The sequence below is a fragment of the Chiloscyllium plagiosum genome, unplaced genomic scaffold (assembly GCF_037043375.1).
Source record: "Chiloscyllium plagiosum isolate Xiang-an unplaced genomic scaffold, Cpla_swu_hap1 HiC_scaffold_19, whole genome shotgun sequence".
Classification (NCBI taxonomy): Eukaryota; Metazoa; Chordata; class Chondrichthyes; order Orectolobiformes; family Hemiscylliidae; genus Chiloscyllium; species Chiloscyllium plagiosum.
In genome coordinates, this window is record NW_028270157.1 from 56600218 (window position 1) to 56620789 (window position 20572).

Below are 20572 nucleotides of genomic sequence, written 5' to 3' on the forward strand. Positions count from 1 at the left end.
TGAGTATTTCATCTCATTTGGGCTAGCTGTAGTAGGAAATTTGAAATGAAATGCTCCTTTAAAGGAAAGGAGGGAAAAGTGATTTGTGAACTACATTGTGCCACTTCTGCTTAACATTTAAGGAATATATTTATGATGAATGCAGGTTTAAAACCAACAAGATACATGGCTAAAATGGAATTATTGAACGCACAAGGGAAAACAACAAAATATTCCATAAATGAAACCACTGTAGTCAATGTAAGAAAACTGAGCATTTGAAACAATTTGAATAAAGTAGAACTGATATTCACTTTTGAAAAGCTGCAATCAGGATGTGCGAAGGTTGTTCATGGGGAGATGGAGGAAACAATTTTATAGCCTAAAGTCCATCTGGAAAAGTCAGTTTTAACAATGTGTTGATAATTTTACTCTCTGACACTTCAACCATCTTAATAGAGAGGTGACTGGGGAACAAGTCAGCTACATAAGTTATAATGACTTTTATAAATACAGTAAAGGAATGAGGTTAACCAGAGAAAGAGTATGGCCCATTAGGGATGAAGAGGGTAACCTGTGCTTGAAGCCGCAGGATATTGGAAAGGTGTTGAATGACTACCTGTCTTCGGTCTTCACTCGGAAAAAGGATGTTGGTACTAAGTTCGGAAGGGGGATTGTAAGGAACTTGTGCAGTTTGACATAGGAAATGGGAAGATATTGGAGACTCTGTCAAGCTTAAAAACAGACAAATTCCCTGGTCTGGGTGAATTACATCCCAGGCTGCTGTGGGAATTGCAGGGGCTCTGGCACAAATTTCTAAATTCTTTCAGACAGCAGGGGAAATGTCAGAGAGCTAGTGTGATTTTTAAGAGGGTGGTAGAGGTGAACCAGGAAATTACAGACCAGTGAGTCGCACGTCAGTGGAAGGGAAGCTATTGGAGAAAATTCGAAAGAAACGAAATAATACTCACTTGGACAGGCATGAATTAATTAGGGATAGTCAGCATGGTTTTGTCATGTCTAATAAATTTGTTAGAATCACTTGAAAATGTGCTCAATGTATGGATGATGAAGTTTAGTTATGTAGCTTATATGGATTTTAGCAAAGCTTTTGACAAGGTCCCACAGGGGAGACTGATTGAGAAGGATAAAGCATGAGGAACTGCAGAAAACTTCGTAAGATGGACTAGAAACTGGCTTAGCAATAGAACATAAAGAGTAGTGGTAGAAGGCTAAATAAAAACTGAAAGTACTGCAAATGCTGTAAATCAGAAACAAAAACAGAAGTTGCTGGAAAAGCTCAGCAGGTCTGGCAGCAACTGTGAAGAGAAATCAGAGTTAACATTTCGAGTCTGGACCACAAGAATCTATCTTGGGACCCTTATTGTTTGTTATATATATAAATGACATAGATGAAAATGGGGGGGAAATATTAAGGAAAATTGCAGATGACACCAAGATTGGTAGAGTGGTTAATAGCAAAGAAGATGGTTGTAGATTACAGGAAGCCATAGATGGACTGGTCAGGTAAGCATGTCTGTGGCAGATGATATTTAACCATGATAAGTGTGAGGTGATGCACTTTGGAAGAAGAAACAAGATAAGGGAGTATTTAATGAATAGCAGCACATTGGGTAGCTTAAAGGAACAGAGGGATCTTGGAGTAATTATTCACAGATCCCTGAAGTCAGTACAGGATTTGAATAGGACAGTTAATAAGTCATGTGGGACTTGCCTTCATCAGTCGTGGCATAGAGTATATGAGCAAGGAAGTAATGTTGGAGTTGTATAGAGCATTGGTCAGGCCACAACTGGAGTACTATGTGTAGTTCTGGTCACCTCACTACGGGAAGGATGTGGTATCACTGGAGGGGTAAAGAAGAGGTTCATCAGGATAGAGCCTGGGAGGGAGAAACTGATAGCTTCGATTGTTTCCTTAGAGCAGAAAAGACCGAGAGGGGACATGATTGAAGTGTATAAGGTCGTTTGGGGTACGGACAGGAAGATTAGACAGCAGCTGCTCCCCTTGGGTTGAGGGGTCAATCACAGGTAAGGGACAAGAGTTTCAGAGAGGATTTCGGAAGAGAACTTCACTTGGCAGATGGTGTGAATCTGGACTGCTCTGACTGGGAAGGTAGTGGAGTCTGGAAACCTTACAACCTTTAAAAAAATTGGATGAGTACTTCAAATATCATAACATTGAAGGATTTGGGACAAGTGCAAGAAATTGGGATTAGCACACATTTAGTGGTAAACAAGTTGCTGCAGACTTGATGGGCCACTTTTCTATGCTGTATGAATCTCTGAATATATTCTCTAATGTATGAAAAGTATATAAAGTATATAAATTAGAGAATAGTGTGTGCTGTGTCCAGTTCAAAAAAATTGTTTCTAAGAACTGAACAACTTGTATTTATATAGAAACTTTTTGATAATAAAATGTCTCAAAGTGCAATATAAACAAAAAAGTATCAAAAAATAACAATCCACCCAATATATGATAAAATGTTGAAGTTCTGCAACTATTTTGAAGAATAACCATTAAAACTGAGGAATTCACATTCATTTTACTCATATTCAAATGGTATTATAAAATGCAAGCAATCTGTCAGCCAACTTTACCTCTTACTTCAGAGTTTGGAGCAAGATGTAGAAATTTGTGCCACATTATTCATGGGGTGACACTGGGGGAGCAAAGGATGGCTAGAAGATCCAGGCCCTCATTTAAACTTCTGGGACCCTTCTCCCCAACTCACTAACAGCCAGATTAAAATATTTAAATAAGGATGTTTCTGGGCAGTGAGGTTGTTGCCTGTACTTCACTATGCCTTTAATAAAAGTTGTGCTCTGAAGGTGGGTTGGATTGAGTTTCCCTTTTTGAATGCTAAATATTCCCCCTACCTGATCATTTCAGAGGTTAAAATCTTGTTTCAACTCCCACACATCATTTTCTGCTGGTTCCCCTTTGACATGCACTGTTTGTTAACAAGCATTTGTGCTTCTACATGTATACTTAGTTTTTTGAATATTGCAGAACTTTCAATTACTAAATGTTCTTTACAGTAAAACAGTAGGAGAGATAATAACATGGTTTCAATTAAAACCAGCAAAATAACGCAATGACCATAGTTGCTAGTGAGGAACCTGAACAAATAGAGTAACTAAGGGCAATCAGGAATGTAGTATGTTCTTTCTAATAAGGGAGTTCACAGATAAATAAATATATCAAACGGACAAGTAAAGATCATGGGGGTCCATCAAGCTTTACTATACAGACAGCTTTATGCCTGGGGGTGGGGTGGCCTTGTTGGTAAGGGACGATATTCAGTCCCTTGCGCGGGACTGAATGTAGAGTCAGGGGATGTAGAGTCAGTGTGGATAGAGCTTCGAAATACTAAGGGTAAAAAGACCCTCTTGGGAGTCATCTACAGGCCCCCAAACAGTAGTCTGGATGTCGGATCTAAGTTAAATCAGGAGCTGAAATTGGCCTGTCGTAAAGATGTTACTACAGTTGTTATGGGGGATTTTAACATGCAGGTAGACTGGGAGAATCAGGATGGTATTGGGCCTCAAGCAAGAGACTTTGTGGAGTGCCTCAGAGATGGATTCTTAGAGCAGCTGGTGCTGGAGCCGACCAGGGAGAAGGCAATTCTGGATCTGGTATTGTGAAACGAACCAGAATTGGTCAGAGACCTCGAAGTGAAGGAGCCATTGGGAAGTAATGACCATAATACAATAAGCTTCAATCTGCAATTTGAGAGGGAAAGGGTACAGTCGGAAGTGACAGTACTTCTATTGAATAAAGGGAACTATGGAGCTATGAGGGAGGAGCTGGCCAAAGTTCAATGGTGCAATACCTTAGCAGGGATGACCGTGGAGGAACAATGGCGGATATCTCTGTGTATAATGCAGAAGTTGCAGGATCAGTTCATTCCTAAAAGGAAGAAAGATCCCAGGAGGAGGCATGGGCGGCCATGGCTGACGAGGGAAGTAAAGAAACATATAAAATTAAAAGAGAAAAAGTATAACATAGCTAAGATAAGTGGGAAAACTGAGGACTGGGAAGCTTTTAAAGAGCAACAGAGGATTACTAAGAAGGAAATACGCAGAGGAAAAATGAGGTACGAAGGTAAACTGGCCAAGAATATTAAGGAGGATTCTAAAAGCTTTTTTAGGTATGTGCAAGGCAAAAAAATGGTTAGGACAAAAATTGGGCCCTTGAAGACAGAAACAGGGGAATATATTACTAGGAACAAAGAAATGGCAGAGGAATTAAATGGGTACTTCAGATCTGTGTTCACTGGGGAAGACACAAGCAATCTCCCTGAGGTAACAGTGGCTGAAGGACCTGAACTTAAGGGAATTTATATTTGCCAGGATTTGGTGTTGGAGAGACTGTTAGGTCTGAAGGTTGATAAGTCTCCGGGGCCTGATGGTCTGCATCCAAGGGTACTGAAGGAGGTGGCTCGGGAAATCGTGGATGCATTGGTGATTATTTTCCAGAGTTCAATAGATTCGGGGTCGGTTCCTGAGGATTGGAGGGTGGCTAATGTTATACCACTTTTTAAGAAAGGTGGGCGAGAGAAAGCAGGAAATTATAGACCAGTTAGTCTGACCTCAGTGGTGGGAAAGATGCTGGAGTCTATTATAAAGGATGAAATTACTGCACATCTGGATAGTAGTAACAGGATAGGACAGAGTCAGCATGGATTTATGAAGGGGAAATCATGCTTGACTAATCTTCTTGAATTTTTTGAGGATGTAACTCTGAAGATGGACGAGGGAGATCCAGTAGATGTAGTGTACCTGGACTTTCAGAAAGCTTTTGATAAAGTCCCACACAGGAGGCTAGTGAGTAAAATTAGGGCGCATGGTATTGGGGGCAAAGTACTAGATTGGATTGAAAATTGGTTGGCTAATAGGAAACAAAGGGTAGTGATAAACGGCTCCATTTCAGAATGGCAGGCAGTGACCAGTGGGGTACCGCAGGTATCCGTGCTGGGACCGCAGCTTTTTACAATATATGTTAATGATATAGAAGATGGTATCAGCAATAACATTAGCAAATTTGTTGATGATACAAAGCTGGGTGGCAGGGTGAAATGTGATGAGGATGTTAGGAGAATACAGGGTGACCTGGATAAGTTAAGTGAGTGGGCAGATGCATGGCAGATGCAGTTTAATGTGGATAAATGTATGGTTATCCACTTTGGTGGCAAGAACAGGAAGGCAGACTACTACCTCAATGGAATCAATTTATGTAAAGGGGCAATACAGAGAGACCTGGGTGTTCTTGTACACCAGTCAATGAAGGCAAGCATGCAGGTACAGCAGGTAGTGAAGAAGGCTAATAGCATGCTGGCCTTCATAACAAGAGGAATTGAGTATAGAAGCAAAGAGGTGCTTCTGCAGCTGTACAGGGCCCTGGTGAGACCACACCTGGAGTACTGTGTGCAGTTCTGGTCTCCAAATTTGAGAAAAGACATTCTGGCTATTGAGGGAGTGCAGCGTAGGTTCACGAGGTCAATTCCTGGAATGGCAGGATTACCTTACATTGAAAGACTGAAGCGACTGGGCTTGTATACCCTTGAGTTTCGAAGATTGAGAGGGGATCTGATTGAGACGTATAAGATTATGAAAGGAATGGACACTCTGGCAGTAGGAAACATATTTCCACTGATGGGTGAGTGCCGAACCAGAGGACACAGCTTAAAAATACGGGGTAGACCATTTAGGACAGAATTCAGGAGAAACTTCTTCACCCAGAGAGTGGTGGCTGTGTGGAATGCTCTGCCCCAGAGGGCATTGGAGGCCCACTCTCTGGATTCATTTAAGAAAGAGTTGGATAGAGCTCTCAAAGATAGTGGAATCAAGGGTTATGGAGATAAGGCAGGAACAGGATACTGATTAGGAATGTTCAGCCATGATTATATTGAATGGCGGTGCAGGCTCGAAGGGCTGAATGGCCTACTCCTGCACCTATTGTCTATTGTCTATTCTGATTCTACAATCTCTATTATCCTAAATAATCTAACTACACTAAATCTAATCCTTTCAACATTTTAAAACTTCAATCATATCTGCTCCAAGCCTTTTTATTTTAAAACCACGTAAATAAGCCTAATCTTGGAAGCTGATAACACAAGTAGGAGTTCTAAGGTTAGGTCTAATCTGATCCTTCTCTATTTTTCCTCTAATGCTTTGATATTCACAAATTACCATTTCGGCGTGCAATATATTTTGATTACTGACAAAATAGCCTGTAAGCAAGTTTAATTGAAAATTAAAATTGTTAGCTAAATCCCTTAAACAGTTCTCATGAATCCTGAGTAGCACTTGCACAAATATGGGCAGAAGCTTGGGAAGAGGAAGAAAAGCTATTTTGTCTAAAATCTTATTTTAAGATTATAAATTAATTCATGGTATGTCACCATTGCTGACTAGGCCTATATTTATTGCCCATCGCTAACTACCTTAGAGAGTCAACCACACTGCTATGGATCTGGAGTCACATGGAGGCAAGACCAGGTAGGAAGGCAGGTTTCCTTCCCTGAAGGGAATCAGATGGGTTTTTATGATATTGTCAGTGTCTTCACCTTTAATTCCAGATTTTTACAGAATACAAAGTTTATCATCCATCATGGTGATTTGAAACTTTGTCCCCAGAATAGTAGCCTGGTCTGCTGGATTACTAGCCCAGTGTTGTTTACTATTAAGCCACTGCCTCCCCTTAAATGAATGAGTCATAGTATCATATTGCCAATATAAGCACTGTTATTCACTACCCAGCAAAATTTTACAAATAGCCTTGAAATGTATTTTGAGTTAATCTGTTTTTGGTTGCTGAAATAGATGAGGCAGGCCATGTCACTGCAAACACACCCTCAGAAACTGCAATAAAATCTTTCCAACCCATCTGGAAAAGTAACGTATGTGAAAGGTGTGGAATAAAATAATTGGAAAAAAAAGGAAAGTAAGTCATATTTTACATTCGGAAGAAATGAAGAAGTACAGCAATAGTGATTTAATAAGTGGAGCACACTATGCACTCTAGCGCATAACCCTTATAAACAGTTAATAATTGAAAATGTATTAAAAGTGAATAACAAAAACATTTTGTAAAATTGTATATTACCTTCTGGCTTCATAGTTGACTGATCAGAGACAACTTCTAAAGAGTTTTCTGTTCCGATTTTGCTACAGTCAATAATTATAAGCCCTTCTCTTGCCATCTCTTTATTTGATTTCATTGGTTTGGAGGAGTTCAACAGAGGAAAGAGAAGAGGTCAAATGAAAATGTTACTTGCAAGTAAATATTGATTAGACACTTTGCTGTTTGAATACAAAAGATAGTTATGAACTGGAAAATCCACTGCAAACTAATGTGATTAATACTTAATTGGCTGATACACTGGCCTTTCAATGAAATCATTCCTCCCACACACCACATCCAATGAAACTTGTCAACTAATTTGGGTTTTATCTATCATAGCCAAATAGACACCAGGTTTTCTTTTGATTTAGAGGAAATGTAAGAACACCAAGAAGTCAATGAACGTGTCATTCTTGAATACAACTTGGGGGATAGCTTCATGGTATGTAAACAACTTGATAAGAGAATGCTACATGTCTTCTGCCAAATGTAAAATCCCTTCCATCCCTTGAAGTTGTTCTGCTATTCAATCAGATCAGAGCTGATCTGTACCTGAAGGCAAGGGACCTGTATTATCTCCTTATCATCGGGAAGATTAGTAAGGAAACTGGCATTTATTGATAGACTTTAGTTTAGTCATAGAAACAGAATTAATAGATTATTAACTGATCTCTACAATATTGTCTTAATCTGGTAGTACGTTTGCTCGCTGAGCTGGAAGGTTTGTTTTCAGATGTTTCGTCACCATACTAGGTAACATCATCAGTGTTCTGTAACTGATTCTGTAAATACCACTTTAGAAATAGGTAAAGAAGGATTATGTATGAGGCTAAGCTGAGTCATATGATTTTACAGTAATTAGCTCTACTTAAACAGATTAATACAATTTTTGAGAAAATTGTAGCTCAGGTTGAGGTTCAGGTTGTAAGTTTGCTTGCTGGAAGCTTTGCTTTCAGACATTTCATCACCATACTAGGCAACATGATCAGTGAGCCTCCGGTGAAGCACTGGTGTGTCCCAGTTTCTACTTATGTGTCTTGATCTCTTAAGGTGGGTGATATAATTTCCGGTTCTTTTGCTCAGAGGATAATAGATGGTGTGCAAATCAATGTGTTTATTGATGGAATTCCAGTTAGAATGCCAGGTCTCTAGGAATTCCCGAGCGTGTCTCTGTTTAGCTTGTCCTAGGATGGATGTATTGTCTGAGTCGAAGTGGTGTCCTTGTTTGTTTGTTTTTAAGGGTACTAGTGATAGTGGGTCATGTCTTTTTGTGGCTAATTGGTGTCCATGTATCCTGGTGGCTAGGTTGCTGCCTGTCTATCCAATGTACTGTTTGTAACAGTTCTTGCATGATATATTGTAAATGACATTTGTGTTGCTGGTTGTTTGTATAGGGTCTTTCAGGTTCATTAGTTGCTATTTAAGTGTGTTGGTAGGTTTGTAGGCTACCCTGATACCAAGGGGTCTGAGTAGTCTGGAAGTCAATTTAGAGATGTCTTTGATGTATGGTAATGTGGCTAGGGTTTCTGAGTGTGTCATGTCTGCTTGTACGGGTTTGTTGTTGAGAAATCAGCAGACTGTGTTTATTGGGTACCTGTTCTTTTTGAATATGAACCTAAAGGATAATATACAAACAACCAGCAAAACAAATGTCATTTTCAAAATACCATGCAAGGACTGTAACAATCACTACGTTGGAGAGGCAGGCAGAAAACTAGCCGCCAGAATACATGAACGCCAACTAGCCACAAAAAGGTATGACCCACTATCACTAGTATCCTTACATACAGACAAAGAAGGACACCACTTCAACTGGGGCAACACATCCATCCTAGGACAAGCTAAACAGAGACACACACAGGAATTGCTCGAGGTTTGGCATTCTAAATAGGCGGCAGGTTTAGATATAAGTTCTGGATTGGCACAGGCTGAAGGGCCTGTTCCTGTGCTGTAATTTTCTTTGTTCTTTGTAACTGGAACTCCATAAATAAACACATCAGTTTGGACCACATCTACTATCCTCTGAGAAAAAGAACCAGAAATTATATCAGCCACCTTAAAAGACCAAGACAAATAAAAAGAAAGCAGGACATAACACCATTGCTTCACCGGAGGCTCACTGACCATGTTGCCTAGTTTGGTGATGAAATGTCTGAAAGCAAAGCTTCCAGCAAGCAAACTTACAACCTGAACCTCAACCTGAGATACAATTTTCTCAAAAAAATTGTATTAATCTGTTTAAGTAGAGCTAATTACTGTAAGATCATATGACTCTGCTTAGCCTCATACATAATCCCACTTTACCTATTTCTAGAGTGGTATTTACAGAATCTTACATGGTCAATCCATGCAAGGTTCTGTAAGTCCCACTTCAGAAATAGAATCAGTCAGACTCAAAATTGGGACACAGACAGACTTTAACCTCACACCTTTAATGCATTGTCTGAGCTGTGATGACACACTCTGTTAGAAAACCTGAAGTTACTTTGAGAATATGACTTAAAAGGAGTTCTGGGATTTACGTATTAATGAACTGAAACTAACAAAATCATTCTAAAAGATGAAAGACTTAATCTAAGTTTGTTTAATATTGTTGAGCTGCATGACACTAACCTTTTGCTATAAATTCTGTGTCTTATGGTCCTGCTCCGCAGCCACCTGATGAAGGAGCAGTACTTCGAAACCTACTGCTTCCAAATAAACCTGTTGGACTATAACCTGGTGTTGTGTGATTTTTAATCTTGAATCATGATTACAAAAGCCTCCTTTTTCAAGACTATAAATTTCAAATGAACAAATTCATATTGATATTTGAATGTGAATTATAAGACCCCTAAAACTTACAAAATTGGTGACCCTAATGTGGTTGAGACTGAACAGGAACACTCAGTGTGTGCAAAAAAAGGAACCTAGCGAATCTGCCAGGCTAACAGTGCCATTGAAAACATGAAACGTGAAGGATGTGGGGTCATTGAGAATCCACCAGTGACTCTCAGACACGAATACTGGCACTGAGACTCAGACACTGGCAAGGAAGTCAGTTAAAGTGGTCTCTTCTCTCTGCCAAGTTAGGCTGGACAAGATGACTAGCAAAGAAGCCTAAACACTGCTCACAGAATGGTTGGAAAAAGGGGACTCAGTCTCGTTTAAAGAGATAGTTATGTTTGTCCAGATATGGAATTTATTGGCATCCCTTGTACTCACACCATCCTCAAAAGACTATTATGCACCCAGACAAGTCTGGAGCTGCTGCGTACTGTCCCTGACATTTGTCCTTGACATAGCAATAAGGAAAACAGGTGCCTCACTTTGTGGGCAAAGACCTGGAGGCCCTGCTAGCTGAGGTAGCGCAAAGACAGAACTTCCTTTTCCCCAAGGATCAGTAGTAGAGGTCACAATACCAGCCCATGCCAGCCAGGTCTCAGCTGTCCAGAGAAACATACACCAGGATGTAGGATGTTGAATGACCTTCTCTACTTTGCCAGTGTTAACTATCACCATCTCCGATCCCTCATATTCACTCCATCTCTGCTACTCTAGTGGGCAGGACGGTGGCACAGTGGTTAGCACTGCTGCCTCACAGTGCCGGAGACCTGGGTTCAATTCCCGCCTCAGGCGACTGACTGTGTGGAGTTTGCACGTTCTCCTTGTGTCTGCGTGGGTTTCCTCCAGGTGCTCCGGTTTCCTCCCACAGTCCAAAGATGTGCAGGTCAGGTGAATTGGCCATGCTAAATTGCCTGTAGTGTTAGGTAAGGAGTAAATGTAGGGATATGGGTGGGTTGCGCTTCGGCGGGTCGGTGTGGACTTGTTGGGCCAAAGGGCCTGTTTCCACACTGTAATGTAATGTAATCTAATCTAATCTACTGACCTCCCAATAAAGCTCATGCTCAGTTAAGTGGTGAGGTGCTTGACATTCAACTCCTCAGCCCCTAATGTGGAGAGCGCCCTGACGTTTTCTTTACTCATTCATGGGATGAGGGCATCACTGGCTAGGTAAACATTTATTGCCCAACCCAGAGGGCAGTTATGAATCAACCACTTTGCTGGAGTTACATGTAGTCCAGATCAGGTTTCCTTCCCTAAAGGACATTAGTGATCCAGATGAGCTTTTCCTGACCATCGACAATGGTTTGCCGTCGTCATTAGACTCTTAATTCCAGATTTTCATTTAATTTTGTGTGCTGGGCCCCCGAGCAAAGGTTGTCTCTCTTGACTTGACGGAGACATGCTAACAATCAGGACAAGCTTCTTTCTTTTATGTCAGCGCTAAATGGCAAGGCAAGATAGAAGTAATATGGCGTCTTTGGTTGACGGGGTGAGACAAGGTAAAGCTTTTTAAAATAGGAACTTTATGAATATCTATGTAGGCTCAGAGTGACTGTGCACTGTGACAGTAAATAAAGAGCCCATAGAGATGCAGCTTGATCTAGTTCATCAGTGAGTTGGGTACATGTCACTGAGCACACAGTGCCTTTGCTGTAACATTATAATGATAGTTGCTGTGCATCCCAAGATGCAGTACTGAAGTGTAGAAGCATCCTGTAAGTGGGTTGGAGATGTGCCTGAAGCTCCGGTTTCCTCCCACAGTCCAAAGATGGCACATATCAGATGCCCTTGTCTGTGAACACAGAGTGTGGCAGGTGCCCATTGAGCATGCCCTGACATGTTGGTGCCCGATGTCCAACATGGAGGTTCTTTGGAGCAGGAGGTGAGCTGCATTCACCAGATTTAGGTTCCATGTCAAGATTTTTCAATGTCTAGCTTGTTTGGCACATTTGGTAACATAGAAAGCTGAAGGGTAATGAGGTGAGTTACGCCATCAATAAGTTATTTAACAAGCTTTAAGCACTGCCAATAGGCAACTTATTGTTGGCTAGTGAGAATCTCGCTATAGCATTTATGAAAAGCATACATGATGGAGCAAGATGCTTTCAATGTCAAGATAAGCCTTGCCAAACATCACATAAGATTCAGACCCCATAAGACTCTGCCACATATTACAATCTGTGAAAATGTCAACATTACCTGATTGGCTCATGTCAGTACCACCTGTTGACACCATCTCTTCTGTTGTAACATCCTTTTCTACCATCATTTCAACAGTTGTGACGTCGTCAATTGGATTTTCCCCAACCTTTTGTTCTGGAGATTCAGGATTTTCTGCCTCAACTGAATGAGAATAAATAGGATGCAATACAAATAGAATAAATGCTTGACCATTGAAATTCATTGAGATCAAACATAATCTAACTAAATAAATAGCATGCTGAGTTATTGAGCATGTTATCACAAAATTTACAAGATTATACACTTCCCTATAGAATTGTAGAATTCATATGTGTACAAGTCTCATTTTGCTGATTTTTCACTTAAAGTGGGGGCAAAAGAATCAGCTGGATTTATTTTTATGTGCATGTTACTTTCCAACTACGAAAACAAAGCAAGTGATCTTGCTTTAATGTCAAATAAGATAAAGTGCCTATCCCTATTCCCCTCTACTCTTACTCTCCTTACTGGCTCTTTTAGTACCAGTGCCTTGCCATTCCTTTTGTCCTACCTTTAACCTTCCTGGAATTAATTTGGATGGGGGAGGTAGAAGGCTGGGAAGTAAATTGTTTAACAATATCAATTTGAAAGAAACCTAAGAATAGTATGAACAGTTAATGGGAATGGACATCCAGATTGAGTATTCTGAAGGCATCTTTGCCAGACTTCCCATCCTGTAGTCTTCAGGAGATTCCAGGACTTGCCTGCTTGCGCTTCCTACTGCACTGAGGCCCACACACCCATCACTCTCATGCCATCATGGTTCCCTGCTACCAATATAATTTGAGCGAAATTCACATATGGTAAATCACCATGACTCCATATTTCTTTATCTTAATCTTTACAATCTATATACTCCTGCCATATACTCTTCCTTAAAATAAAACAAAGAACTACTAATACTGGAAATCTGAAACAAAAAGAGAAATTGCTGAGGAAACTTAGTAGATTTGGCAGCATCTGTGGAAAGAAAGCAGAGGGGCACGGTGGCTCAGTGGTTAGCACACTGTCTCACAGTGCTAGGGATTTGATTCCACCCCCAGGCAACTGTCTGCGTGGATTTTAAACGTTCTCCCTGTGTCTGTGTGGGTTTTCCGCTGGGGGCTCTGGTTTCCTCTCACAGTCCAAAGATGTGCAAGTTAGGTGGATTGGCTATGCTAAATTATCCACAATGTTCAGGGATGTGTAGGTTAGGAGTGTTAGCCATCGGAAGTGTAGAGTAAGGGATGGATCTAAGTGGGGTGCTCTTTGGAAGGTAGGTGTGGACCTGTTGAGCTGATTGGCCTTTTTCCACACTATAGGGATTCTTTGGATTAATGTTTTTGAGTCCGGTGATCCTTTTCCAGGACAGATTCTTCTGAAGAAAGTTTATTGGAGTCGATGCAATAACTCTGCTTTCTCTCCACAGAAGCCGCCAGACATGCTATGCTCCTCCAGCAATTTCTGTTTCTCTTTTTGTTTTGTATATGCTCTTCCTTGTTACTGTGAGGTTACTGCTTGTCCTTTGGTTTCTTTTCTACCACAGAATGTTAATTTTTCAGTCATAATATTTGTGCCCTCTACAATTTTCACAAGACCATTTTGCTATTTTCCTTATTACCTTAAAGGACTTCTAAATGCCCATCTCTTCAAACATGACTGAAAGCTATTTCCCCCTCAATTTAAATAAAAATAATGGAATGGTAGCAGCAAAATCAATTGACAATGATTGCATAATCATCTCTCCATTCAGAGTTGTATATTTGCAACCACAATACTACATTAGTTTTCCGGGTTGGTCATTTTCTTTTTGATGGGGGGGTGTTGCATGAGAAGAAAGGTCTATGATCTTCCAAAAGTTTAGTGAGCTATTTTGAGATGCACTTGAGCATTGACTGCAGATAGTTATGATGTAATAAGGAGAATAACATGGAAACAACACATCTCTCCATTTTTGAATAGGGCATGAAGAAAGATATGTGGAGTCCTAAAGAATGCAGTTGAAAAATTACAAAAAAAGGGAGAAAATATTAATGTTAATAGATATAATAACATTGCCTGCCATTTGTGCCAACACATTCATAGTTTTTAAACTGAAATTTCACCAGTAGTTTCAAAAATAAGACTTCTGTAGTTTATGAACACTTATTTTTCTATTAGCAATCAGCAATACCTGTTGAATCGATAACTTCAGGACTCTCCATTGATATAATTTCTTCTGATGTTTTATTTACTGTTTCTTCATCAATCAAAGTAGCTGCAGATACTGAAGTTGTTCCCACATCATTATCTGCAAATTCAGAACTTTCTATTGAAACACGCAATGTAATAGTCAGTATGAAAAGGAGAAACAAAATAGGTTATCATACATACAGATAGGGTAGGAAGAAAATGACCTAGTGCCACAGTAGGTTAGCATGTAATTAGATTGTGTGCATGGTATTAGATGGAATGACACAATATGTTAGGACTCAAATTCACTATTTCTTTGAATGTTTAATCTCAGGATCGATGTATTTAGCCTTTCAGCTGAAAATCTTGGTTTGGCAAAAATGAGATATTCATGGTATGGAAATTTTCATCTATCATTTAAATATTGCATTTGGGGAATTCCATCTGTTTTGAACTAGATATTTCCTTAAATTCATTGTTCAAGATCACTCCAGCATATTCATTTATGATCCAAGTTGCTTATTTGTTCTATGCAATGTAAATAATAGCATGATACAGAGAATTAAGCAAAGACTGCTTGCTTCTTAACAATGGCCATTGAATATGACATAAATTATGTTCTCCCTTCGCCCTTTATAAGTTGTAGATTAATACAAACTCTATTGAGATGAGTCTTAACTTTTTGATTCAAAATTGATTTATATTAAATACACAAATAGAGCAAAAACACAATTTCCAAAGTGAGAGCATGAATATCCTTGGGCACCTTTGCGTATGAAAACAAAAATAAAATTTGCATTTTCTTTGAGCATATCAAATGGTTTTAAGACAGATGGATATTCATTCTAGTTGATTATTTGATGCTTTACCAATCCAGGCTTTTTAATTAGTGTAAAAAGTATTAAAAATAGCCAGAGACAGGCAGACTTTGTCAACAGTTCACCTAAATCTGTGTGGGAGAGAGGCCTGACCACTGGCCTGTTGTGTAAAGTGGATCCCAATCAACAAATGGCATACTTAATTTAGCAAAGAACTCAGAAATAATTTTCCTTCAAAGCTACACTCTAAGAAGAGAACTCCAGCCTAGGGTTAGGCAGCTCAAAAAAAATCTTCCACTCTGGCAATGAGATAAGTTGCAAATTGGACCATCACAAGAAGCCATCTTAATGAGAAAATTGAGAAAAAAAAAGTAACAACTTGCCCTCTTGAACTAACTGACACTTCAAATTACTTTATTTTCCATTTCTCCATTTTTAGTTCCAAAGTGTAACACTTCTCATCTTTTCTATATTGAACTCTCTGCTAACTACTAGTTTATCAATGTGTTCCTAGTGTTTCCATAGCATTTCTCACAGCATCACCACCAGAAATTTGCAGAACAGCAAACTTTGATATTTCGCCATATAGTTGGGCAGATGTGTTTCCTTTAAATGCAACTGAAATAGGACAGCTTTTCATATTAGCTAATCTTTAAGCCTTGAAACAATAAAAAGCCACAAACCTACTGCAGCTGATGAAAACAAATGTAAGCCACATTACTCTGTCCATCAAAAAGTCCTATGAAAAAGCTATTCAATAATTTCCCCATATGAAATGCACCTTTTTCACATAGCCATCCTTTATGGTTTACATACATCTGCTGTAGGATGGGAAATGTGTATTTGTTTCTACCAGGAAAAGACATATTGTATCAAATGGCCAAAGGTAAAGGGAAATTAATTGACAAAGGAAAATGAGTACTCATATCAATTTGAAAAAGATAATTTGTTACAATTCCAATATCAAACTTATCATGAAGACATCAGCAATTATAGTATTAATAATCAATATAGTGCATAAAGTTAAATAAATCAGTGTATTCTATCATAGGACTCTAAGTTAAATTTCTTTAGCATTCTTAGCCGCACTGAAGCATACATATTTGCAAGCGTACATATTTGCATCAATGATTAGTTAGGCTATAGATGGGTTATATGGGAGTCATTAATTTCTATTGCAGTAGCATTACTAAGGAGGAAATAAACAGGAAAGTTAAGACAAAATGGCAAACGATCTGTACGTTGCCTGATGTAGAAATATAAGAAGTGAAGTAGTGCATTTGGTCTTGACAGCTTGTTAGCTGTGGAAAATTTAGCCTTTTAATCCTCTTTCCAATCTGATTCTCAACTTCACAAATATACATCCCACGTTTAAAGACTTCAATTGATTCTACACAGCAGGAACATAACACAGTTTATTATCCCAGAATATTGCCCAAGTAAGATTTTAGACATAAATAATAGTTATGTTTAAAATACGATCTTACCTGAAGGTAACTCAACAATGTATTCTCCAGATTTTGTATCATCTACTTCACCTGCAGGCTCTTCAGGATGACCCTCATCTGACACTTCATGAATTTCTATGGCATGGTCAGAAGTGTGCTCCTCTTGCTCAGATGCAATGTTTTGTTCCTCAGCCTTCTGGGTGCGGTCTTCATTTTCTGCCATTTGTCTGCACAAAATAGAAAGACACCCTATATAGTACTGAGTTCAGCCTGATTATGTTTTTTAAAAATAATTTCATGATATGGGCACTTCTATTTGCTCATCCTTAGTTTCTTTGCGAAATTGTGGGGAGCTACTTTCGGAAATTATTGTAGTCAATATGACACAGATACTCCACAGTGCTTTGAGGGTTGAAGTCCCAGAATGTATTGCACTGTAATGTTTTATGTTTTAACTCTGGTCCAGTAATGGTGCAGGAACAGCATGATATTTCTGAGTCAGGATGACATATGACTCATAGCTGAACCTACAGGTAATGATGTTGCATGTTTCTTTTGTGGTAGAGTTTGCAGGTTTGGATTTTCCTGTTGATGAAGCTTCAGGGAGTTACTGAAGTGCAGGTCATAGATGGTTGACTCTACAACTACAGTCTGTCACTGGTGGAAGAAATGAATTGGTGGATGTGGTATAATGCATGGGAATGCTTTGTTCTGGATGATGTCAAGCTTTTGTGGGAGATGCACTCATCCATCTTACTCCTGACTTATCCTGCCACTTGTCAATAAACTCGTCAATTTATCGAAATATCTTTAAGATGTAGGAAATAGGAATAACCAATCCAGACTTCTTTAATAATTTATTTCCACTGAAATAAATCCCGAAAGGTTTATTTCTGGTATGATTTAAAATACAAAAGGACTATAATTCGAAACTGCTTCATTTACTTTGAGCAATTAGGCATTGGTATTAAATGCTGGCCGAGTCAGTGACACCCACATCCAATGAATGAATTAAAAAAGAAAGTCAGGAGTTTGATGTAATACTCTCCACTTGCTAGGATGGGTACAGATCCAAAAACACTCAAAGACTTAGCACTATCAAGGACAAAGCAGCCTATTGACTGGCACCCCATCTACCACATTCAACATCCACTCCCTTCACCACTGTTGCTCAATAGCAGCAATATGTATCATCTACAAGCAGAACTCATCAAGCAACTTCAAAACCTCTAGGCTCAACCACCTAGAATGGCTAATGCATGTAAATAGCACCACCTGTATGTGCCACACCCCACCCTGGCTTGGAACTAAAGTAGCTGTTCTAATATTGCCACTGTTTCAAAGTCCTGGAACTCCCTTTCGAACAGTATTGTGGATGGCACAACATCCCAAAGAGTGTAAAGGTTCAACAAAGTAGCTCAGCACCTTCTCCATTACAAATAAGAATCGGTAATAAATTATGGCCAAGCCAACACCACTCACGTCCCCTGAACTAATTTTTTAAAAAGTCCATGGTACTATTACAGTAATTTTTTTCTCTATTCCCCTTCAGGTTTTGACATCTTTCCTAAAGCTTAGCGCTAGAATTGGGCATATACTTTACCTGGTCACTTACTTACAATTTATAATGATTTAACCTAAATGTTTGACGCATTCTATTCCATGGCCACATGTATAAAATCAAACAACCTACACTTATTTTTAGTAACCTTCCCAAATTGTCCTCCTTCTGAGATTTATTTATGTACACTCCTATTTCCCCTTTAAAATTAAGTTTGTTTTATGGCCTCTCCTAATTCTACTATCTTACACTGCATATTCTCTGTGCCTTACCAGTTCATTAGTCCATCTGTGACCTCCTGAAGTTACTATTCTCCTCACTGCTCACTACATCTCAGAGTTCCAGCAACTGGCACATTTAAAAAATATGCCCTGTGTATCAAAGTCCAGGCTATCAATAAATATTGAAGAATCATTGTTCTAGTAATAAGTGCTCAGGGATGCAAGTGTATACATCACTTCAGAGTGAAAAATAACAGACTGCCTCTACTCTCTGCTTTTGGACTCTTAGCACATTTCATTCATTATTCAACAGGAAGAGAAAAATTGGTTCAGTAATAGAACAGCCTAATGCCAGAACTTGATGTTATATATCTGAGATTCTCATAAACAAGTTGAATTCCAGAAGGCCCTTGAGGTTTAATTTCAGAGTTCAGTTGAGAGCGGATGCCTGCAAAGTTGTCAAACAAAGACAGAGCTAACTTGGATATTTGCGTAGTTGGTTTTAAAATAATTTATATTATTTTTTAGAATGCTCAATTAAGGATAAAAGTGGACTAAGAACTGAGCACATATTTCCAGGTACGTGATCTCATGAGGGTCTGTCCTGAGTTGGGGATACCCCAGGGACCCTCAAGGGGCTCTCCCCAGATCTGGGACATCCCACAGAGCCCCGAAGGTCTCAGCTCTGGGTCAAGGAGGCCCCGGGCATCTCCGAAGGTGTCTGTCCCAGGGAGCCCCAAGGGTCTCTGTCGAGGGTCAGGGATACCCCAGTGACCCTCGAGGATCTCTGAGCTGGGTAAGGGAGATCCCACAGAGGCCCGAGGGTCGCTGTCCCGGGTCAGGGATACTCCCGGGAGCCCCCAGGGTCTCTATCCCGGGTCAGGGAGATCCCACAGAGGCCCGAGGTCGCTGTCCCGGGTCAGGGATACCTCCGGGAGAGACCCCAGGGTCCCCGTCCCGTCCCGAGCGGAGCCGAGCCTTAAAGAGTGAGCAGAAAGTATTGAGGAAGTGGACCTGATTGCACTGCTGGGCCGTGTCGGGTTGTGATCTCCGGGTTGCTGCCTCCTGTTCTCCCCGCTCCGGTCCCGGGCTCGGCTGTTGACAGCGGAGTCATGGCAACCTCATCGGCAGCACTGCGTCTGCGCCAGGAAACTGCGCATGCGCCGTGCCACCACCTCTCCATTGTGATGGGTCACGTGTCTGCAGTGTGACCTCACTCAGGAGGAGGAGGGCCTGAGTGCAGGAGAACTTAACAAACACTAAATTACACTTCCAAGGCATTTTCACCAGCCAATTTCATACCCAAGACAGAAATGAACTTGAGATTTGCATTTTAAGCCAATGCTCTGCAGTCTGGCTTCTTATGACTCCAGTGCTGCAGCAAGAGCTTGACTCTGAACTGCCCTTTGCAATAGCCTTACAGTATGATCAGTTCGAGGCCAGCTCGGCAAGGGCAACAACCATTAACCTTCCTAGTGACTGCCACATTCATTCAGAAGAGTTTAGATCAGAGTGGTGCTGGAAAGATCAGAGTGGTGCTGGAAAAATCACAGCAAGTCAGGTAGCATCTGAGGAGCAGGAAAATCAACGTTTCGGGCAAAAGCTCTTTATCAGGAATGGCTTTTGCCCGAAACGTCGATTTTCCTGCTCCTCGGATGCTGCCTAACCTGCTGTGCTTTTCCAGCACCACTCTGACCTAAACTCTGGTTTCCAGCATCTGCAGTCCTCACTTTTGCCACTTTCATTCAGAATAAAGGGGAAAAAACCTGCATTTTGTTTTTCACTTAAGATGTATTCCTTAATGTCAGCTGTGTAGCTGTGTTTCTAATATTTTAGAAAACAGTTCCAATTTGTGAATTTGCATCTCGATTATATTGTTTTAAGGGCAGTGCAAGACCTAAGGAAACTGAATATACATAAATGTTTGAAAGGTATGGTATGTTGTTGAAACGTTAAAGAAAATTACATAAAATATTGGCTTTGTCAAGACAGGTATTACAAACAAAAAGTCATGCAAAACATTTACAAATCTCTAAGATAATAGTGAGTTTTGAGAAGATTTGTAGCTCAGGTTGAGGTTCTGGATGTAAGTTGGCGCACAGAGCTAGTGGGTTCATTTTCAGACAATTTATCACCATACTCGGTAACATCATCAGTGAGCCTCTGGATGAAGCACTGGTGGTATGGTCTGTTTT

General features: G+C 40.1%; 1 protein-coding gene across 3 annotated transcripts in view; it reads right to left on the minus strand.

Annotated features, from left to right (window-relative positions):
• Positions 1 to 19484, minus strand: part of iqub (IQ motif and ubiquitin domain containing) — a 54076-nt gene extending 34592 nt beyond the window's left edge. For 2 of the 3 annotated variants that reach the window (XM_087997423.1, XM_087997422.1), the window contains exons 1-5: positions 19392 to 19484; positions 16635 to 16822; positions 14331 to 14465; positions 12158 to 12301; positions 7115 to 7213 (exon numbers count right to left, since the gene is read on the minus strand). In XM_087997423.1, coding sequence (XP_087853549.1) covers positions 7115 to 7213; positions 12158 to 12301; positions 14331 to 14465; positions 16635 to 16818 — 562 coding nt within the window. In that variant the 5' untranslated portion in view covers positions 16819 to 16822; positions 19392 to 19484. The remainder of the gene's footprint in view (positions 1 to 7114; positions 7214 to 12157; positions 12302 to 14330; positions 14466 to 16634; positions 16823 to 19391) is intronic. The other variant, XM_087997424.1, reaches the window with a different exon arrangement.
• Positions 19485 to 20572: the final 1088 nt, after the last annotated feature.